Source organism: Pseudophryne corroboree, chromosome 1, assembly GCF_028390025.1.
Source record: "Pseudophryne corroboree isolate aPseCor3 chromosome 1, aPseCor3.hap2, whole genome shotgun sequence".
In the NCBI taxonomy this organism is placed as follows: Eukaryota; Metazoa; Chordata; class Amphibia; order Anura; family Myobatrachidae; genus Pseudophryne; species Pseudophryne corroboree.
This window is the reverse complement of record NC_086444.1, coordinates 402,355,394-402,378,231: the sequence shown is the minus strand read 5'-3', so window position 1 is coordinate 402,378,231 and position 22,838 is coordinate 402,355,394. Positions and strand designations below refer to the sequence as shown.

Below are 22,838 nucleotides of genomic sequence, written 5' to 3'. Positions count from 1 at the left end.
GTAAGGACCATGGGGATAGACTGGCTCCGCTGGAGACATGGGCACTTTAAGAAAGAATTTAGGTTCTGGTGTGCACTGGCTCCTCCCTCTATGCTCCTCCTCCAGACCTCAGTTTGATACTGTGCCCAGACGAGCTGGGTGCTTTTCAGCGAGCTCTCCTGAGTTTGCTGAGAGAAAGTATTTTGTTAGGTTTTTTATTTTCAGGGAGCTCTGCTGGCAACAAACTCCCTGCATCGTGGGACTGAGGGGAGAGAAGCAGCCCTACTCTCTGAAGCTAGGTCCTGCTTCTTAGGCTACTGGACACCATTAGCTCCAGAGGGATCGTACGCAGGATGTCACCCTCGCCGTCCGATCCCAGAGCCGCGCCGCCGTCCCCCTCGCAGAGCCGGAAGACAGAAGCCGGGTGAGTATGAGAAGCAAAGAAGACTTCACAGGCGGCAGAAGACTCCGTTCTTCACTGAGGTAACGCACAGCACTGCAGCTGTGTGCCATTGGTTCCACACACCTCACATACTCAGGTCACTGTAAGGGTGCAGGGCGCAGGGGGGGGGGCGCCCTGGGCAGCATTTGGGACCTCTTTTGGCAAAAGTTAAACATATATACAGCTGGGCACTGTATATATGTATGAGCCCCCGCCAAAAATTGCATATTTAAGCGGGACAGAAGCCCGCCGCCGAGGGGGCGGAGCTTCTTCCTCAGTACTCACCAGCGCCATTTTTTCTCCACAGCTCCGCTGAGAGGAAGCTCCCCAGGCTCTCCCCTGCAGATACACGGTAGAAGAGGGTAAAAAGAGAGGGGGGGCACATAATTAGGCGCAAAAGACAATATATAAACAGCAGCTACTGGGTTAACATTAAGTTACTGTGTTATTCCTGGGTTTATAGCGCTGTGGTGTGTGCTGGCATACTCTCTCTCTGTCTCTCCTAAGGGCCTTGTGGGGGAACTGTCTTCAAAAAGGGCATTCCCTGTGTGTGTGGTGTGTCGGTACGCTTGTGTCGACATGTCTGATGAGGAAGGCTATGTGGAAGCAGAGCGGGAGCAAATGAATGTGGTGTCTCCGCCGACGGCGTCGACACCTGATTGGATGGATATGTGGAAGGTTTTAAATGATAATGTTAATTCCTTGCATAAGAGGTTAGAAAAAGCTGAAGCCTCAGAACAGTCAGGGTCCCAACCCGTGCCTGATCCTATGTCGCAGAGGCCGTCAGGGTCTCAGAAGCGCCCACTATCCCAAATTGTTGACACAGATACCGACATGGATTCTGACTCCAGTGTCGATTACGATGATGCAAAGTTACAGCCAAAATTGGCTAAATCCATCCGTTATATGATTATAGCAATTAAGGATGTGTTGCACATCACAGAGGAAATCCCAGTCCCTGACAAGAGGGTACATATGTATGGGGAAAAGAAGCCGGAGGTAACCTTTCCCCCCTCACACGAGCTAAATGAGTTATGTGAAAAGGCTTGGGAATCTCCAGATAAAAAAACTGCAGATTTCCAAAAGGATTCTTATGGCATATCCTTTCCCGCCAACGGACAGGTTACGCTGGGAATCCTCCCCTAAGGTGGACAAAGCTTTAACACGCTTATCCAAGAAGGTAGCCCTGCCGTCACAGGATACTGCTACCCTCAAAGATGCTGCGGATCGCAAACAGGAGGTTACCCTGAAGTCCATTTATACACATTCAGATACCTTACTGAGGCCGGCGATCGCGTCGGCCTGGGTGTGTAGTGCTGTAGCAGCATGGACGGATACCGTGTCTGAGGAAATTGATACCTTAGACAAGGATACTATATTGTTGACCTTGGGGCATATTAAAGACGCTGTCCTATATATGAGAGATGCTCAAAGAGACATTAGTCTACTGGGTTCTAGAATAAATGCTATGTCAATTTCTGCCAGAAGGGTCCTATGGACTCGGCAATGGACAGGTGATGCCGACTCAAAAAGGCATATGGAGGTTTTACCTTACAAGGGTGAGGAATTGTTTGGGGAGGGTCTCTCGGACCTGGCCTTCACAGGTCAAATTTTTTGCCATATGTTTCCTCACAGCCTAAGAGAGCACCGTATTATCAAATGCAGTCCTTTCGATCACAGAAAAACAAGAAAGTCCGAGGTGCGTCCTTTCTTGCCAGAGGCAGGGGCAGAGGAAAGAAGCTGCACAACACAGCTAGTTCCCAGGAACAGAAGTCCTCCCCGGCCTCTACAAAATCCACCGCATGACGCTGGGGCTCCACAGGCGGAGCTAGGCCCGGTGGGGGCACGTCTTCGAAATTTCAGCCACAAGTGGGTTCACTCCCAGTTGGATCCCTGGGCAATAGATATTGTGTCTCAGGGATACAAGCTGGAATTCGAGGAGATGCCCCCTCACCGATACCTCAAATCGTCCCTGCCAGCTTCCCCCCACGAGAGGGAAAATAAGAATTTACTTACCGATAATTCTATTTCTCGGAGTCCGTAGTGGATGCTGGGGTTCCTGAAAGGACCATGGGGAATAGCGGCTCCGCAGGAGACAGGGCACAAAAAGTAAAGCTTTAGGATCAGGTGGTGTGCACTGGCTCCTCCCCCTATGACCCTCCTCCAAGCCTCAGTTAGGATACTGTGCCCGGACGAGCGTACACAATAAGGAAGGATTTTGAATCCCGGGTAAGACTCATACCAGCCACACCAATCACACTGTACAACCTGTGATCTGAACCCAGTTAACAGTATGATAACAGCGGAGCCTCTGAAAAGATGGCTCACAACAATAATAACCCGATTTTTGTAACTATGTACAAGTATTGCAGATAATCCGCACTTGGGATGGGCGCCCAGCATCCACTACGGACTCCGAGAAATAGAATTATCGGTAAGTAAATTCTTATTTTCTCTATCGGCCTAGTGGATGCTGGGGTTCCTGAAAGGACCATGGGGATAATACCAAAGCTCCCAAACGGGCGGGAGAGTGCGGGTGACTCTGCAGCACCGAATGAGAGAACTCCAGGTCCTCCTTAGCCAGGGTATCAAATTTGTAGGATTTTACCAACGTGTTTGCCCCTGACTAAATAGCCGCTCGGCAAAGTTGTAAAGCCGAGACCCCTCGGGCAGCCGCCCAAGATGAGCCCACCTTCCTTGAGGAATGGGCATTTACATATTTTGGCTGTGGCAGGCCTGCCACAGAATGTGCAAGCTGAATTGTATTACACATCCAACTAGCAATAGTTTGCTTAGAAGCAAGAGCACCCAGTTTGTTGGGTGCATACAGGATAACAGCAAGTCAGTTTTCCTGACTCCAGCCGTCCTGGAACCTATATTTACAGGGCCCTGACAACATCTAGCAACCTGGAGTCCTCCAAGTCCCTAGTAGGCGCAAGGCACCAAAATAAGCTGGTTCAGGTGAAACACTGACACCACCTTAGGGAGAGAACTGGGGACGAGTCCGCAGCTCTGCCCTGTCCAAATGGACAAACAGATATGGGCTTTTTTGAGAAAAAAACCACCAATTTGACACTCGCCTGGTCCAGGCCAGGGCCAAGAGCATGGTCACTTTTCATGTGAGATGCTTCAAATCCACAGATTTGACTGGTTTTAAACCAATGTGATTTGAGGAATCCCAGAACTACGTTGAGATCCCACAGTGCCACTGGAGGCACAAAAGGGGGTTGTATATGCAATACTCCCTTGACAAACTTCTGGACTTCAGGAACTGAAGCCACTTCTTTCTGGAAGAAAATCGACAGGGCCGAAATTTGAACCTTAATGGACCCCAATTTGAGGCCCATAGACACTCCTGTTTGCAGGAAATGCAGGAATCGACCGAGTTGAAATTTCTTCGTGGGGCCTTTCTGGCCTCACACCACGCAACATATTTTTGCCACATGTGGTGATAATGTTGTGCGGTCACCTCCTTTCTGGCTTTGACCAGGGTAGGAATGACCTCTTCCGGAATGCCTTTTTCCCTTAGGATCCGGCGTTCCACCGCCATGCCGTCAAAACGCAGCTGCGGTAAGTCTTGGAACAGACATGGTACTTGCTGAAACAAGTCCCTTCTTAGCGGCAGAGGCCATAAGTCCTCTGTGAGCATCTCTTGAATTTCCGGGTACCAAGTCCTTCTTGGCCAATCCGGAGCCCTGAGTATAGTTCTTACTCCTCTACGTCTTATAATTCTCAGTACCTTAGGTATGAGAAGCAGAGGATGGAACACATACACCGACTGGTACATCCACGGTGTTACCAGAACGTCCACAGCTATTGCCTGAGGGTCTCTTAACCTGGCGCAATACCTGTCCCGTTTTTTGTTCAGACGGGACGCCATCATGTCCACCATTGGTATTTCCCAACGGTTTACAATCATGTGGAAAACTTCCCGATGAAGTTTCCACTCTGCCGGGTGGAGGTCGTGCCTGCTGAGGAAGTCTGCTTCCCAGTTTCCATTCCCGGAATGAAACACTGCTGACAGTGCTATCACATGATTTTCCGCCCAGCGAAAAGTCCTTGCAGTTTTTGCCATTGCCCTCCTGCTTCTTGTGCCGCCCTGTCTATTTACGTGGGCGACTGCCGTGATGTTTTTCCCACTGGATCAATACCGGCTGACCTTGAAGCAGAGGTCTTGCTAAGCTTAGAGTATTATAAATTTACCCTTAGCTCCAGTATATTTATGTGGAGAAAAGTCTCCAGACTTGATCACACTCCCTGGAAATTTTTTCCTTGTGTGACTGCTCCCCAGCCTCTCGGGCTGGCCTCCGTGGTCACCAGCATCCAATCCTGAATGCCGAATCTGCGGCCCTCTAGAAGATGAGCACTCTGTAACCACCACAGGAGAGACACCCTTGTCCTTGGATATAGGGTTATCCGCTGATGCATCTGAAGATGCGATCCGGACCATTTGTCCAGCAGATCCCACTGAAAAATTCTTGCGTGAAATCTGCCGAATGGAATTGCTTCGTAGGAAGTCACCATTTTTACCAGGACCCTTGTGCAATGATGCACTGATTTTAGGAGGTTCCTGACTAGCTCGGATAACTCCCTGGCTTTCTCTTCCGGGAGAAACACCTTTTTCTGGACTGTGTCCAGAATCATCCCTAGGCACAGCAGACTTGTCGTCGGTATCAGCTGCGATTTTGGAATATTTAGAAACCACCCGTGCTGTTGTAGCAGTATCCGAGATAGTGCTACTCCGACCTCCAACTGTTCCCTGGACTTTGCCCTTATCAGGGGATCGTCCAAGTAAGGGATAATTAAGACGCCTTTTCTTCGAAGAAGAATCATCATTTCGGCCATTACCTTGGTAAAGACCCGGGGTGCCGTGGACAATCCAAACGGCAGCGTCTGAAACTGATAGTGACAGTTCTGTACCACGAACCTGAGGTACCCTTAGTGAGAAGGGCAAATTTGGGACATGGAGGTAAGCATCCCTGATGTCTCGGGACACTATATAGTCCCCTTCTTCCTGGTTCGTTATCACTGCTCTGAGTGACTCCATCTTGATTTGAACCTTTGTAAGTGTTCAAATTTTTTTAGATTTAGAATAGGTCTCACCTAGCCTTCTGGCTTCAGTACCACAATATAGTGTGGAATAATACCCCTTTTCTTGTTGTAGGAGGGGTAATTTGATTATCACCTGCTGGGAATACAGCTTGTGAATTGTTTCCCATACTGCCTCCTTGTCGGAGGGAGACCTTGGTAAACCAGACTTCAGGAGCCTGCGAAGGGGAAACGTTTCGACATTCCAATCTGTACCCCTGGGATACTACTTGTAGGATCCAGGGGTCCTGTACGGTCCCAGCGTCATGCTGAGAGCTTGGCAGAAGCGGTGAAACGCTTCTGTTCCTGGGAATGGGCTGCCTGCTGCAGTCTTCTTCCCTTTCCTCTATCCCTGGGCAGATATGACTCTTATAGGGACGAAAGGACTGAGGCTGAAAAGACGGTGTCTTTTTCTGCAGATGTGTGACTTAGGGTAAAAACGGTGGATTTTCCAGCAGTTGCCGTGGCCACCAGGTCCGATGGACCGACCCCAAATAACTCCTCTTCCTTTATACGGCAATACACCTTTGTGCCGTTTGGAATCTGCATCACCTGACCACTGTCGTGTCCATAAACATCTTCTGGCAGATATGGACATCGCACTTACTCTTGATGCCAGAGTGCAAATATCCCTCTGTGCATCTCGCATATATAGAAAATGCATCCTTTAAATGCTCTATAGTCAATAAAATACTGTCCCTGTCAAGGGTATCAATATTTTTAGTCAGGGAATCCGACCAAGCCACCCCAGCTCTGCACATCCAGGCTGAGGCGATCGCTGGTCGCAGTATAACACCAGTATGTGTGTATATACTTTTTATGATATTTTCCAGCCTCCTGTCAGCTGGCTCCTTGAGGACGGCCCTATCTATAGACGGTACCGCCACTTGTTTTGATAAGCGTGTGAGCGCCTTATCCACCCTAAGGGGTGTTTCCCAACGCGCCCTAACTTCTGGCGGGAAAGGGTATACCGCCCATAATTTTCTATCGGGGGGAACCCACGCATCATCACACACTTCATTTAATTTATCTGATTCAGGAAAAACTACAGTAGTTTTTTCACATCCCACATAATACCCTCTTTTGTGGTACTTGTAGTATCAGAAATATGTAACACCTCCTTCATTGCCCTTAACGTGTGGCCCTAATAAGGAATACGTTTGTTTATTCACCGTCGACACTGGATTCAGTGTCCATGTCTGTGTCTGTGTCGACCGACTAAAGTAAACGGGCGTTTTAAAACCCCTGACGGTGTTTTTGAGACGTCTGGACCGGTACTAATTGTTTGTCGGCCGTCTCATGTCGTCAACCGACCTTGCAGCGTGTTGACATTATCACGTAATTCCCTAAATAAGCCATCCATTCCGGTGTCGACTCCCTAGAGAGTGACATCACCATTACAGGCAATTGCTCCGCCTCCTCACCAACATCGTCCTCATACATGTCGACACACACGTACCGACACACAGCACACACACAGGGAATGCTCTGATAGAGGACAGGCCCCACTAGCCCTTTGGAGAGACAGAGGGAGAGTTTGCCAGCACACACCAAAAACGCTATAATTATATAGGGACAACCTTATATAAGTGTTTTCCCTTATAGCATCTGTTATATATTTCTAACGCCAAATTAGTGCCCCCCCTCTCTGTTTTAACCCTGTTTCTGTAGTGCAGTGCAGGGGAGAGCCTGGGAGCCTTCCCTCCAGCCTTTCTGTGAGGGAAAATGGCGCTGTGTGCTGAGGAGATAGGCCCCGCCCCTTTTTCGGTGGGCTCGTCTCCCGCTCTTTAATGGATTCTGGCAGGGGTTAAATATCTCCATATAGCCCCCGGAGGCTATATGTGAGGTATTTTTAGCCAAAAAAGGTTTTCATTTGCCTCCCAGGGCGCCCCCCTCCCAGCGCCCTGCACCCTCAGTGACTGCCGTGTGAAGTGTGCTGAGAGGAAATGGCGCACAGCTGCAGTGCTGTGCGCTACCTTAAGAAGACTGAGGAGTCTTCTGCCGCCGATTCTGGACCTCTTCTCGTTTCAGCATCTGCAAGGGGGCCGGCGGCGAGGCTCCGGTGACCATCCAGGCTGTACCTGTGATCGTCCCTCTGGAGCTAATGTCCAGTAGCCAAAGAAGCCAATCCATCCTGCACGCAGGTGAGTTCACTTCTTCTCCCCTAAGTCCCTCGTTGCAGTGATCCTGTTGCCAGCAGGACTCACTGTAAAATAAAAAACCTAAACTAAACTTTTCTAAGCAGCTCTTTAGGAGAGCCACCTAGATTGCACCCTTCTCGGCCGGGCACAAAAATCTAACTGAGGCTTGGAGGAGGGTCATAGGGGGAGGAGCCAGTGCACACCACCTGATCCTAAAGCTTTACTTTTTGTGCCCTGTCTCCTGCGGAGCCGCTATTCCCCATGGTCCTTTCAGGAACCCCAGCATCCACTAGGACGATAGAGAAATAGTGTTAACTGCAATTCACAAATTGTATCTTCAACAGGTGGTGGTCAAGGTTCCCCTCCTTCAACAAGGAAGGGGTTATTATTCGACCATGTTTGTAGTCCCGAAACCGGACGGTTCGGTCAGACCCATATTGAATTTAAAATCCCTGAACATATACCTCAAAAGGTTCAAGTTCAAGATGGAATCGCTGAGAGCGGTCATCGCAAGCCTGGAAGGGGGGGATTTTATGGTGTCTCTGGACATAAAGGATGCATACCTTCATGTCCCCATTTATCCACCTCATCAGGCGTACCTCAGATTTGTGGTACAGGATTGTCATTACCAATTTCAGACGTTGCCGTTTGGTCTCTCCACGGCACCGAGAATATTTACCAAGGTTATCGCGGAAATGATGTTACTCCTGCGGAAGCAAGGAGTCACAATTATCCCATACTTAGACGATCTCCTCATAAAAGCGAGAGCAAGAGAGCAGTTGCTGATCAGTGTAGCACTTTCTCTGGAAGTGTTACGGCAACACGGCTGGATTCTAAATATTCCAAAGTCGCAGTTGGTTCCTACGACTCGTCTGCCTTTCCTGGGCATGATTCTAGACACAGACCAGAAAAGGGTTTATCTCCCGATGGAGAAAGCTCAGGAACTCATGACACTGGTCAGGAACCTTTTAAAACCAAAACAGGTGTCAGTGCATCACTGCACTCGTGTCCTGGGAAAGATGGTGGCATCATACGAGGCCATTCCCTTCGGCAGGTTCCATGCAAGGACTTTTCAATGGGACTTACTGGACAAGTGGTCCGGATCACATCTTCAGATGCATCGGTTAATCACCCTATCCCCCAGGGCCAGGGTGTCACTCCTGTGGTGGCTGCAGAGCGCTAACCTTCTCGAGGGCCGCAGATTCGGCATTCAGGACTGGGTCCTGGTGACCACGGATGCAAGCCTCCGAGGTTGTGGTGCAGTCACACAGGGAAGAAATTTCCAAGGTCTGTGGTCAAGTCAAGAGACTTGCCTTCACATCAACATCCTGGAACTAAGGGCCATATACAACGCCCTACGTCAAGCGGAGACCCTGCTTCGCGACCAACCGGTTCTGATTCAGTCAGACAACATCACCGCAGTGGCTCATGTAAACCGCCAAGGCGGCACAAGGAGCAGAGTGGCGATGGCGGAAGCCACCAGAATTCTTCGCTGGGCGGAGAATCACGTAAGCGCACTGTCAGCAGTGTTCATCCCGGGAGTGGACAACTGGGAAGCAGACTTCCTCAGCAGACACGACCTCCACCCGGGAGAGTGGGGACTTCATCAGGAAGTCTTCGCACAGATTACAAGTCGGTGGGAACCGCCACAGGTGGACATGATGGCATCCCGCCTCAACAAAAAGCTACAGAGGTATTGCGCCAGGTCAAGAGACCCTCAGGCGATAGCTGTAGACGCCCTGGTGACACTGTGGGTGTTCCAGTCGGTCTATGTATTTCCTCCTCTTCCTCTCATACCCAAGGTGCTGAGGATAATAAGAAAAAGAGGAGTGAGAACAATACTCATTGTTCCAGATTGGCCACGAAGGACTTGGTATCCAGATCTGCAAGAAATGCTCACAGAGGACCCGTGGCCTCTTCCTCTAAGACAGGACTTGTTGCAACAGGGGCCCTGTCTGTTCCAAGATTTACCGCTGCTGCATTTGACGGCATGGCGGTTGAACGCCGGATCCTAGCAGAGAAAGGCATTCCGGATGAGGTCATTCCTACGCTGATAAAGGCTAGGAAGGACGTGACAGCTCAACATTATCACCGTATATGGCGAAAATATGTTGCTTGGTGTGAGGCCAGGAATGCTCCTACGGAGGAATTCCAGGTGGGCCGTTTCCTTCACTTCCTACAGTCCGGAGTGAGTTTGGGCCTAAAATTGGGTTCCATTAAGGTCCAGATTTCGTCCCTATCCATTTTCTTTCAAAGGGAGTTGGCTTCTCTACCTGAAGTTCAGACGTTTGTAAAGGGAGTGCTGCATATTCAGCCTCCTTTTGTGCCTCCAGTGGCACCTTGGGATCTTAATGTGGTGTTGAGTTTCCTGAAATCCCACTGGTTTGAACCACTCAAAACGGTGGAGTTGAAATATCTCACGTGGAAGGTGGTCATGTTATTAGCCTTGGCTTCGGCTAGGAGTGTGTCAGAGTTTACGGCTTTGTCACATAAAAGCCCCTATCTGGTTTTCCATGCGGATAGAGCAGAATTGCGGACACGTCCGCAATTTCTGCCGAAAGTGGTTTCATCCTTTCATATAAACCAACCTATTGTGGTGCCTGTGGCTACTACTGACTTGTAGGATTCCGAGTTACTTGATGTGGTCAGGGCTTTGAAGGTTTATGTAGCCAGAACGGCTAGGGTCAGGAAAACAGAGTCTTTGTTTATCCTGTATGCTTCCAACAAGCTTGGTGCTCCCGCTTCAAAGCAAACTATTGCTCGTTGGATCTGTAACACGATTCAGCAGGCTCATTCTGTGGCTGGATTGCCGCTGCCAAAATCAGTTAAGGCCCATTCCACTAGGAGGGTGGGCTCTTCTTGGGCGGCTGCCCGAGGGGTCTCAGCATTACAGCTTTGCCGAGCGGCTACTTGGTCAGGTTCAAACACTTTTGCAAAGTTCTACAAGTTTGATACCCTGGCTGAGGAGGACTTTGTGTTTGCTCAATCGGTGCTGCAGAGTCATCCGCACTCACCCGCCCGTTTGGGAGCTTTGGTATAATCCCCATGGTCCTTACGGAGTCCCCAGCATCCACTAGGACGTTAGAGAAAATAAGATTTTACTTACCGGTAAATCTATTTCTCGTAGTCCGTAGTGGATGCTGGGCGCCCGTCCCAAGTGCGGACTTCTTCTGCAATACTTGTATATAGTTATTGCTTCAATAAGGGTTAAGTTATGGTTGCATCAGGGTTTGATCTGATGCTCTGTTATTTGTCATACTGTTAACTGGTTGTTATCACATGTTATACGGTGTGATTGGTGTGGCTGGCATGAATCTTGCCCTGGATTACCAAAATCCTTTCCTTGTACTGTCAGCTCTTCTGGGCACAGTTTCTCTAACTGAGGTCTGGAGGAGGGGCATAGAGGGAGGAGCGAGTGCACACCAGAACCTAAATTCTCTCTTAAAGTGCCCATGTCTCCTGCGGAGCCCGTCTATCCCCATGGTCCTTACGGAGTCCCCAGCATCCACTACGGACTACGAGAAATAGATTTACCGGTACGTAAAATCTTATTTTCTACAGGAGGGGGGCGGCAATGCTCCGTTTCCAAGACAGAGCGTTGCGGGGGCGGCGATGGGGAAACAGATGTGGGCGTGATCGGGGCGGCTGCGTGATGTGGGCGTGATCGCAGCCGCTGCGATTACAAAGATGGTGGCGGGCCTCCTGCCATTGCAGTCATAGAGAGATAGATAGCAATTAATGAACAGTTAGCCACAGAAAAGGCACTTATCTGACTTTACCAAAAGCATTCCTGCTTTTCCAGTGTTTCGAAATTTATTTTAACCTGTCAAGACAGATTGTGTTCACCTTTTGTGGAGTCCACTAATTGCACCATGTCACTTTCAGTCTAGTGCACAAGTGCTTTTCTCTAACGTCCTAGTGGATGCTGGGGACTCCGTAAGGACCATGGGGAATAGACGGGCCCCGCTGGAGACAGGGCACTTCAAGAAAGAATCCGGACCCCGGTGTGCCCTGGCTCCTCCCTCCACGCCCCCCCCCCCCAGTTAGAATCTGTGCCCGGATGTGCTGGGTGCTACTTAGTGAGCTCTCCTGAGCTTGCTAAAAAGAAAGTATTTTGTTAGGTTTTTTATTTTCAGAGAGATCTGCTGGCAACAGGCTCTCTGCTGCGTGGGACTGAGGGGAGAGAAGCAGCCCTACTCACTGAAGATAGGTCCTGCTTCTTAGGCTACTGGACACCATTAGCTCCAGAGGGATCGTACACAGGATCGCACCCTTGGTCGTCCGATCCCGGAGCCGCGCCGCCGTCCCCCTCGCAGAGCCAGAAGACAGAAGCCGGTGACAGAAGCAAGAAGATTTCGAAATCGTCGGCAGAAGACTCCAGTCTTCATATGAGGTAGCGCACAGCACTGCAGCTGTGCGCCATTGCTCCCACACTAAACCCACATACTCCGGTCACTGTAGGGTGCAGGGGGGGGGGCGCCCTGGGCAGCAATTAGAGACCTCTTTGGCAAAAGTTTGCATAATATACAGTTGGGCACTGTATATATTTATGAGCCCCCGCCAAAATTGTACATGAAAGCGGGACAGAAGCCCGCCGTCGAGGGGGCGGGGCTTCTTCCTCAGCACTCACCAGCGCCATGTTTTTTCTCCACAGCACCGCTGAGAGGAAGCTCCCCAGTCTCTCCCCTGCAGTTACACGGTAGAAGAGGGTAAAAAGAGAGGGGGGGGGGCACATAATTAGGCGCAAAAATCAATATAAACAGCAGCTACTGGGTTAACATTAAGTTACTGTGTTATTCCTGGGTTAATAGCGCTGGGGTGTGTGCTGGCATACTCTCTCTCTGTCTCTCCAAAGGGCCTTATGGGGGAATTGTCTTCAGATGAGCATTCCCTGAGTGTGTGGTGTGTCGGTACGTGTGTGTCGACATGTCTGAGGTAAAAGGCTCCCCTAAGGAGGAGATGGAGCAAATATGTGTGTGTGAGGGTGTCTCCGTCGACAACGCCGACACCTGTTTGGATATGTGTTATTAAGTGCTAAGGTGAATTTATTGCACAAAAGATTAGAGAACAGACAGGAAATCTACCCATGTCTGTCCCTATGTCGCAGAGACCTTTAGAGTCTCTCAATGCTCACTATCCAAAATAATAGACACTGATATCGACACGGAGTTTGACTCCAGTGTCGACTACGATAATGCAAAGTTACAGCCAAAATGGCAGAAAAGTATTCAATATATGATTATTGTAATAAAAGATGATTTGCATATCACTGATGACTCATCTGTCCCTGACACAAGGGTACACATGTTTAAGGGGAAGAAAGCTGAGGTAAATTTCCCTCCTCTCATGAGGAAAAAGAGCGGGAATCTCCAGACAAGAGACTGCAGTTTCCCACAAAGAATTCTCAGGCAGTATCCTTTCCCCACTAGGGCCAGGATATGATGGGAATCTTCCCCTAGGGTATCACGTTTGCCCAAAAGGTAGCCCTGACGTAACAGCTATTCTCAGGGATCCTCAGGGATCCTGGTACACTACTCAGACCGGCGATTGTGTCGGCATGGGTTTATAGCGCTGTGGCAGCGTGGACCGGTACCTTATCAGCAGAGATTGAGACCCTAGTATGTATATAGATATACATATGTATATATAGAGATATATATATTAAAGATGCTGTCTTAAGGGGTGGTATTCATGTGACCGCCGGTCAGCTGACCGACAGTCACATGACCTCCTCCGTGAGCCCGATGGCTCACTATCCCGATGGTTGGCATGCCGACCAACAGGGACTATTTCCACTCGTGGGTGTCCACGACACCCATAGAGTGGGAATAGAACCCGTGGCGACCGCAGGTCGCCACCGAGCCCGCAAGGGGCTTGCTGCACTCGCCCCTCCCCGCCGGGATCCCGGCGTCGGTATGCTGCCGGGATCCCGGCATCGGTAAGGTGACCGGCGGTCAGGAGACCGCCGGTCACCAGTACTACACCCGTCTTAAGTGATATGTATATATAAAACATGCCCAAAGAGACATGAGTATACTGGGTCCTAGAGTCAAAGCTATGTCGATTTCTGCTTGACGTGTCCTGTAGAATATGCAATGGACAGATGATGCCGACTTAAGAGGCATATGGAAGGCTGAGGATTGTGTGGAGAAGGGTTCTCGGACCTGGTCTCCACAGCTATCGCTGGTAATTCTGATATTTTGCCTTATATTCCTGCACAGCCTAGGAAAGCACGACGTTATCAAATGCAGCCTTTCGAATAAAGAAACAAGAAAGTCCGAGGTGCGTCCTTTCTTGCCAGAGGCGGGGGCAGAGGAAAGAAGCTGCACAACACAGCTAGTTCCCAGGAACAGAAGTCCTCCCTGGCCTCTACAAAAATCCACTGCATGTCGCTGGGGCTCCACAGGCGGAGCTATGCCCGGTGGGGGCACGCCTTCGTAAGTTCAGCCACAAGTGGGTTCACTCCCTGTTAGATCCCTGGGCAATAGATATTGTGTCTCAGGGATACAAGCTGGACTTTGAGAAGATGCCCTCTCACCGACGGCCCTGCCGGCTTCCCCCCACGAGAGGGAAACAGTGTTAACTGCAATTCACAAATTGTATCTTCAACAGGGTGGTCAAGGTTCCCCTCCTTCAACAAGGAGGGGGTTATTAGTCGACCATGTTGTAGTCCCGAAACCAGAGGGTTCGGTCAGACCCATATTGAATTTAAAATCCCTGAACATATACCTGAAAAGGTTCAAGTTCAAGATGGAATCGCTAAGAGCGGTCATTGCAAGCCTGAAAGGGGGAGATTTTATGGTGACTCGGGACATAAAGGATGCATACCTTCATGTCCCCATTTATCCACCTCATCAGGCGTACCTCAGAATTGCGGTACGGGATTGTCATTACCAATTTCAGACGTTGCCGTTTGGTCTCTCCACGGCCTTGAGAATATTCGCCAAGGTAATGGCGGGAATGATGGTGCTCCTGCGGAAGCAAGTTGTCACTATTATCACGTACTTGGACAATCTCACAAAAGCGAGATCAAGAGAGCAGTTGCTGAACAGCGTATCACTTTCTCTGGAAGTGTAACGGCAACACGGCTGGATTCTATATATTCCAAAGTCGCAGTTGGTTCCTACAGCTCATCTGCCTCTCCTAGGCATGATCCTAGACACAGACCAGAAAAGGGTTTATCTCCCTATAGAGAGAGCTCAGGAGCTCATGACACTGGTCAGGAATCTATTAAAACCAAAACAGGTGTCAGTGCATCACGGCACTCGAGTCCTGGGAAGGAGGGTGGCATCATATGAGGCCATTCCCTTCGGCAGGTTCCATGCGGGGACCTTCCAATGGGACTTACTGGACAAGTGGTCCGGATCACATCTTCAGATTAATCACCCTATCCCCCAGGGCCAGGGTGTCTCTCCTGTGGTGGCCGCAGAGTTCTCACCTTCTCGAATGTCGCAGATTCGGCATTCAGGACTGGGTCCTGGTGACCACGGATGCAAGCCTCCGAGGGTGGGGGGCAGTCACACAGGGAAGAAATTTCCAGGGGCTGTGGTCAAGGCAGGAGATTTGCCTTCACATCAATATCCTGGAACTAAGGGCCATATACAACGCCCTAAGTCAAGCGGAGACCCTGCTTCGCGACCAACCGGTTCTGATTCAGTCAGACAATATCACCGCAGTGGCTCATGTAAACCGCCAAGGCGGCACAAGGAGCAGGGTGGCGATGGTAAAAGCCACCAGAATTCTTCGCTGGGCGGAGAATCACGTAAGCGCACTGTCAGCAGTGTTCATTCCGAGAGTGGACAACTGGGAAGCAGACTTCCTCAGTAGGCACGACCTCCACCCGGGAGAGTGGGGACTTCATCAAGAAGTCTTCGCGCAGATTGCAAGTCGGTGGGAACTGCCACAGGTGGACATGATGGCATCCCGCCTCAACAAAAATCTGGAGAGATATTGCGCCAGGTCAAGAGACCCTCAGGCGATAGCTGTGGATGCACTGGTGACACCGTGGGTGTTCCCGACGGTCTATGTATTTCCTCCTCTTCCTCTCATACCCAAGGTGCTGAGAATCATAAGGAAAAGAGGTGTGAGAACAATACTCTTTGTTCCGGATTGGCCAAGAAGGACTTGGTATCCAGATCTGCAAGAAATGCTCACAGAGGACCCGTGGCCTCTGCCTCTAAGACAGGACTTGTGCAACAGGGGCCCTGTCTGTTCCTAGACTTACCGCGGCTGCGTTTGACGGCATGGCGGTTGAACGCCGGATCCTAGCAGAAAAAGGCATTCCGGATGAGGTCATTCCTACGCTGATAGAGGCTTGGAAGGATGTGACGGCTCAACATTATCACCGTATATGGCGAAAATATGTTGCGTGGTGTGAAGCCAGGAATGCCCCTATGGAGGAATTCCAGCTGGGCCGTTTTCCTTCACTTCCTACAGTCGGGAGTGACTTTGGGCCTGAAATTGGGTTCCATTAAGGTCCAGATTTCGTCCCTATCCATTTTCTTTCAAAAAGAACTGGCTTCTCTTCCTGAAGTTCAGACGTTGTAAAGGGAGTGCTGCATGTTCAGCCCCCTTTTGTGCCTCCAGTGGCACCTTGGGATCTTAACGTGGTGTTGAGTTTCCTGAAGTCACACTGGTTTGAGCCACTCAAAATCGTGGAGTTAAAAATTTTCACGTGGAAGGTGGTCATGCTATTAGCTTTGGCTTCAGCTAGGCATGTGTCAGAATTAGCGGCTTTGTCACATAAAAGCCCCTATCTGGTTTTTCCATATGGACAGGGCAGAATTTCGGACCCGTCCTCAATTTCTGCCAAAAGTGGTGTCATCTTTTCATATGAACCAACCTATTGTGGTGCCTGAGGCTACTCGTGACTTGGTGGATTCCGAGTTACTAGATGTGGTCAGGGCTTTGAAGGTTTATGTAGCCAGAACTGCTAGAGTCAGGAAAACTGAGTCGCTGTTTATCCTGTATGCACCCAACAAGCTGGGTGCTCCCGCTTCAAAGCAAACTATTGCTCGCTGGATCTGTAACACGATTCAGCAGGCTCTTTCTGCGGCTGGATTGCCGCTTCCAAAATCAGTAAAAGCCCACTCCACAAGGAAGGTGGGCTCTTCTTGGGCGGCTGCCCGAGGGGTCTCGGCATTACAGCTATGCCGAGCAGCTACTTGGTCAGGTTCGAACACTTTTGCAAGTTTGATACCCTGGCTGAGGAGGACCTTGTGTTTGCTCATTCGGTGCTGCAGAGTCATCGGCACTCTCCCGCCCGTTTGGGAGCTTTGGTATAATCCCCATGGTCCTTACGGAGTCCCCAGCATCCACTAGGACGTTAGAGAAAATAAGATTTTACTTACCGGTAAATCTATTTCTCGTAGACCGTAGTGGATGCTGGGCGCCCGTCCCAAGTGCGGACTTCTTCTGCAATGCTTGTATATAGTTATTGCTTAAATAAGGGTTATGTTTGGTTGCATCAGGGTTGATCTGATGCTCCGTTGTTGTTCATACTGTTAACTGGGTAAATTTATCACGAGTGATACGGTGTGATTGGTGTGACTGGTATTAGTCTTGCCCTGGATTCCAAAATCCTCTCCTTGTACTGTCAGCTCTTCCTGGCACAGTTTCTCTGTCTGGGGGGGGGGGGGGGGGGGGACGACGTGGAGGGAGGAGCCAGTGCCCGTCTATTCCCCATGGTCCTTACGGAGTCCCCAGCATCCACTACGGACTACGAGAAATAGATTTACCGGTAAGTAAAATCTTATTTTTCTTGGAAATCAGAAACGTTTACAATGCAAACATACGGAATAGGAAAAACTGAACTGGCCTGATAGATTTAAGCCATCATTTAAATACCTAACGCAACGTAGCATTGTATTTGGCTCAGTATGGAGAATATGGAGATTGGACAGAGAGTATACTAGTATCATTAAGGTCCATACACACGGTGAGATTCGGGTTATGCCCAATTCTCACTATGCGACATGGACTGTGGTCCGTATCGCAAGCACAGATGACTGTGCTTGCGATACCAATTTTGGCTAAGTGACAATTTTGACGATCTTTTATACGAGATAGTCAAAATTGACTTACCTGCACAGTCTATTTATGCTTGCGATGCCGATCTCGTGGTGCCACGCATCGGTATCGCAAGCTGTGTACACGCGGTGCAATATGCACTAACTTTCCTTACGATTTTGACTATATAGTCAAAATCGTAAGAAAAGTAAGTGCATATCGCAACGTGTAAACACACCTTTAGAGTTGCAACATACCACTGACAGAGAATACACTTTGCTTTACAATACTTGACAAGTCAATGCTTTGATTAAACTGGATCCATAAAAAAAGACAGACACAGGATTATAATGGTGGAAATGCTTATTTTGTCATGATCTGATAGATTTAGCTATAAACTTTACCAAGCAATGCAAGTTTATAACGCTACTATAGTTAGGTAAACTATCATGAAGGGGTTCACCACCATACATATATCGTTGTTTTTCACCACTACCAGCTTACCTCACACTAAAGATGTTGGCCAATCTCGCTTCCCAAACATATATATGTATTTCTTTTATCAATAAAATGTGAGGGGAGGTATATGCATGTTTCTAAAGGTGGAGCTTCAAATAGTAAGGACTTGTAATCAGTGACGGCAGCAGTGCCAACTACATTGTGCGGGGGCGCGCTAAGCACATATATACGTACATACATACTCATACACATACAAACATGTGGATGTACGTAATATATGCTGATGTGTGTCCAGGATCGGCAGTGACGCTGTATACCACAGCCGCTGTGCAGAACCCAGTACTCGGCATTAGGATTTCCTCTCCAATATTATTTGCAGTGGACATCAGAGTAGAACTGGGGTTTTTTTTGTAATACAATTTTATTGGGTAACACATAACACACACACACACATAAAAAAATAGCTGTTTTCTTTTTCTGTTTATAGGACATTTGACTTATAAATGCACAAAAAGGAAGAGGTATGGTACAACTTACCTTCGTTAACTCTTTTTCTTCAAGGTCCATGGGATCCACAGGGAATACCTTGGGTATGACTGGTGGGGACTAGGACTGGCACTGAACAGTTTAAGCTTGTGAGACTCCCTGGATGCGCTGGGCTCTTCTCCCCTCATATCCCACACCCATGCTCAGGTAATTCAGTTTTAGGTAACAAGCCCAAAGCAGTAGCTGGAGAGAGGAAAGAAGGAAGAATGGTACACACAGGAAATCATAATTTAATAGAGGATAGAAGGGAACTGCGTCAGGTGGGTGCCCTGTGGATCCCATGGACCTCGAAGAAAAAGAGTTATCGAAGGTACGTTTTACCATAACTTTCTTTTCTTCGGTTTCCATGGTCTCCACAGGGAATACCTTAGGATGTCCCAAAGCAGTTGCAATAGGGAGGGAATGCTCCTAAGCTGAAATAAGGACATTGCGGCCAAAGGTTGCATCCTGAGAGGCAATCGTATCAAAGGCATAGAACTTAAAAAACGTGTGGGCAGAAGACAACGTAGCAGCCTTGCATAATTGTTCAGCAGACGCTCCACAGCGTACTGCCCACGAGGGACCCACAGAGTGAGTAGAGTGATTGGAGACTGTACTTGGAACAGGAAGATCACCTTGCGTGTAAGCCCGTGAGATGGTCATGCAGAGTCAACATGCCAGTGTTTGCTTTTTGGCGGGCCAGCCCCGCTTGTGGAATCCATAGAGGATAAATAAACAAAACGTTTTCCAAACAGAACTAGTACGTTCCATGTAGATACGGAGAGGAGGTACCACGTCCAACGAGGCTTCCTCTTGTGAAAGACCAGGTTCCTGGAAGGCCGGTATCACAATTGGTTCGTTGATATGGAATTTAGACAATACCTTAGGTAGGTATCCACATTTAGTCTGAAGGACCGCCTGGTCCTAGTGGAATATCAAAAAGGCGGAGCAACAGGAGAGAGCTCCCAAGTCAGCGACTCTTTGGGCTGAAGCTATAGCCAGGAGAAATAGAGTCTTAGCAGTGATCCACTTAAAGTCCACCATCTCCAATGGTTCAAAAGGAGTCCATTTTAAGGCCTGAAGAACCAAAGACAGAATCCATGGAGTAACCGGAGGGACGAATTGAGGCTGTATCCAGAGTATCCCCTGGAAGAAGGTACGCACATCTGGTAAGTGAGCCAGTCTCTGCTGGAACCAGACGGACAAGACCTGGACCTTCAGAGAAGCCAGGCGAAGACCCATGGTAAGGACCGCCTATAAGAGGGCTAACAGCAGAGGAATTATGAGAACTTTAGGATTGTACGATATAGTTACGATGAGCACACCACCGAAAGTAGGAGTTCCATATATGGTAACATATACTAGCTGAGGCTTGTTTCCGAGCCTGAGCATAGTTTGACAAACCGCCCTAGAAAAACCCTTGTCCGTTAGGAGGGATGTCTCAAGAGCCATGCCACCAAAGACAAGCAGTGTATGAAAGGTCAGTGGCACTAGCCGTTCCGACATTTGCAGCTAACAGTTTTGACAGCTGCAGCTGTCTGCCCGGAGCATGGCACTGTCCCTGGCTGTCAGCTCCAACTGCCAGAGATTGTGCTTACAAAAATAAAGTTTTGTTTTTTTAATAAGGACGTAGGTGCCGCTGGGGGATTTCTGACGGGCGCATGCGCACAATCTATGCAAGCGTCGGCCAGAGCAGCCGGGCAGGAGAGTGCGTAGGTAATAATAAGAGGGTTTGTTATGTTGATAGCTTTTATAAAGAAGGGATTGTTCTTAATGTAGTTAACTGGGATGAAAAGGTTCCTTTGATGCGACTAAGGGCCTGATTCTGTCGGATGCAGTGATGTTTTTCTACTGCATTCGTCTAAGTTGCAACGCACATATATCCTGATTGTCAGCGCACAGAGTCGCAGTACCGATTCAGACACACAATGTCTGTAATGTATTAAAAAATGTGACGTTCCTGCTCAATGACAGGAGGGTGGCTAATCAGACATAGGGATATGCTACGCCTTATAGGAGCATTGTGAGAATGCCACTGAAAGTGGTTGCATACAAAGACACTTCATCACTCACACTGGAGTCCATACTCAGCTGTAGAATCTGCACCTAGCATAGCGCTGGTGCAGGTTCTGATGGTGCGACATATGGTGGCATCTAAAGTAGTAATGTGCATCGGCCATTTTTCGGGTTTTGTGTTTTGGTTTTGGATTCGGTTCCGCGGCCGTGTTTTGGATTCGGACGCGTTTTGGCAAAACCTCCCTGAAAATTTTTTGTCGGATTCAGGTGTGTTTTGGATTCGGGTGTTTTTTTACAAAAAACCCTCAAAAACAGCTTAAATCATAGAATTTGGGGGTCATTTTGATCCCATAGTATTATTAACCTCAATAACCATAATTTCCACTCATTTTCAGTCTATTCTGAACACCTCAATATTATTTTTAGTCCTAAAATTTGCACCGAGGTCGCTGGATGACTAAGCTAAGCAACCCAAGTGGCCGACACAAACACCTGGCCCATCTAGGAGTGTCACTGCAGTGTCAGACAGGATGGCACTTCAAAAAAATAGTCCCCAAACAGCACATGATGCAAAGAAAAAAAGAGGCGCAATGAGGTAGCTGTGTGACTAAGCTAAGCGTCCCAAGTGGCCGACACAAACACCTGGCCCATCTAGGAGTGGCACTGCAGTGTCAGACAGGATGGCACTTCAAAAAAATAGTCCCCAAACAGCACATGATGCAAAGAAAAAAAGAGGCGCAACGAGGTAGCTGTGTGACTAAGCTAAGCGACCCAAGTGGCCGACACAAACACCTGGCCCATCTAGGAGTGGCACTGCAGTGTCAGACAAGATGGCACTTCAAAAAAATAGTCCCCAAACAGCACATGATGCAAAGAAAAAAAGAGGTGCACCAAGGTCGCTGGATGGCTAAGCTAAGCGACACAAGTGGCCGACACAAACACCTAGCCCATCTAGGAGTGGCACTGCAGTGTCAGGCAGGATGGCACTTAAAAAAAATAGTCCCCAAACAGCACATGTGGCAAAGAAAAATGAAAGAAAAAAGAGGTGCAAGATGTAATTGTCCTTGGGCCCTCCCACCCACCCTTATGTTGTATAAACAGGACATGTACACTTTAACAAACCCATCATTTCAGCGACAGGGTCTGCCACGCAACTGTGACTGAAATGACTGGTTGGTTTGGGCCCCCACCAAAAAAGAAGCAATCAATCTCTCCTTGCACAAACTGGCTCTACAGAGGCAAGATGTCCACCTCATCATCATCCTCCGATTCCTCACCCCTTTCACTGTGTACATCCCCCTCCTCACAAATTATTAATTCGTCCCCACTGGAATCCACCATCTCAGGTCCCTGTGTACTTTCTGGAGGCAATTGCTGCCGGTGAATGTCTCCACGGAGGAATTGATTATAATTCATTTTGATGAACATCATCTTCTCCACATTTTCTGGAAGTAACCTTGTACGCCGATTGCTGACAAGGTGAGCGGCTGCACTAAACACTCTTTCGGAGTACACACTGGAGGGTGGGCAACTTAGGTAAAATAAAGCCAGTTTGTGCAAGGGCCTCCAAATTGCCTCTTTTTCCTGCCAGTATACGTACGGACTGTCTGACGTGCCTACTTGGATGCGGTCACTCATATAATCCTCCACTATTCTTTCAATGGTGAGAGAATCATATGCAGTGACAGTAGATGACATGTCAGTAATCGTTGGCAGGTCCTTCAGTCCGGACCAGATGTCAGCACTCGCTCCAGACTGCCCTGCATCACCGCCAGTGGGTGGGCTCGGAATTCTTAGCCTTTTCCTCGCACCCCCAGCTGCGGGAGAATGTGAAGGAGGAGCTGTTGACGGGTCACGTTCCGCTTGACTTGGCAATTTTCTCACTAGCAGGTCTTTGAACCTCTGCAGACTTGTGTCTGCCAGAAAGAGAGATCCAACGTAGGTTTTAAATCTAGGATCGAGCACGGTGGCCAAAATGTAGTGCTCTGATTTCAACAGATTGACCACCCGTGAATCCTGGTTAAGCGAATTAAGGGCTCCATCCACAAGTCCCACATGCCTAGCGGAATCACTCTGTTTTAGCTCCTCCTTCAATGTCTCCAGCTTCTTCTGCAAAAGCCTGATGAGGGGAATGACCTGACTCAGGCTGGCAGTGTCTGAACTGACTTCACGTGTGGCAA

The 22,838-nt window shown here is 48.9% G+C and overlaps 1 protein-coding gene across 1 annotated transcript in view; it reads right to left on the bottom strand.

Annotated features, from left to right (window-relative positions):
- GIT2 (GIT ArfGAP 2) overlaps positions 1-18,684 on the bottom strand; it is a 195,537-nt gene extending 176,853 nt beyond the window's left edge. Inside the window, exons 1-2 of the mRNA XM_063938779.1 lie at positions 18,655-18,684; positions 17,916-17,973 (exon numbers count right to left, since the gene is read on the bottom strand). Coding sequence (XP_063794849.1) covers positions 17,916-17,973; positions 18,655-18,684 — 88 coding nt within the window. The remainder of the gene's footprint in view (positions 1-17,915; positions 17,974-18,654) is intronic.
- Between the last annotated feature and the right edge of the window lie 4,154 nt (positions 18,685-22,838).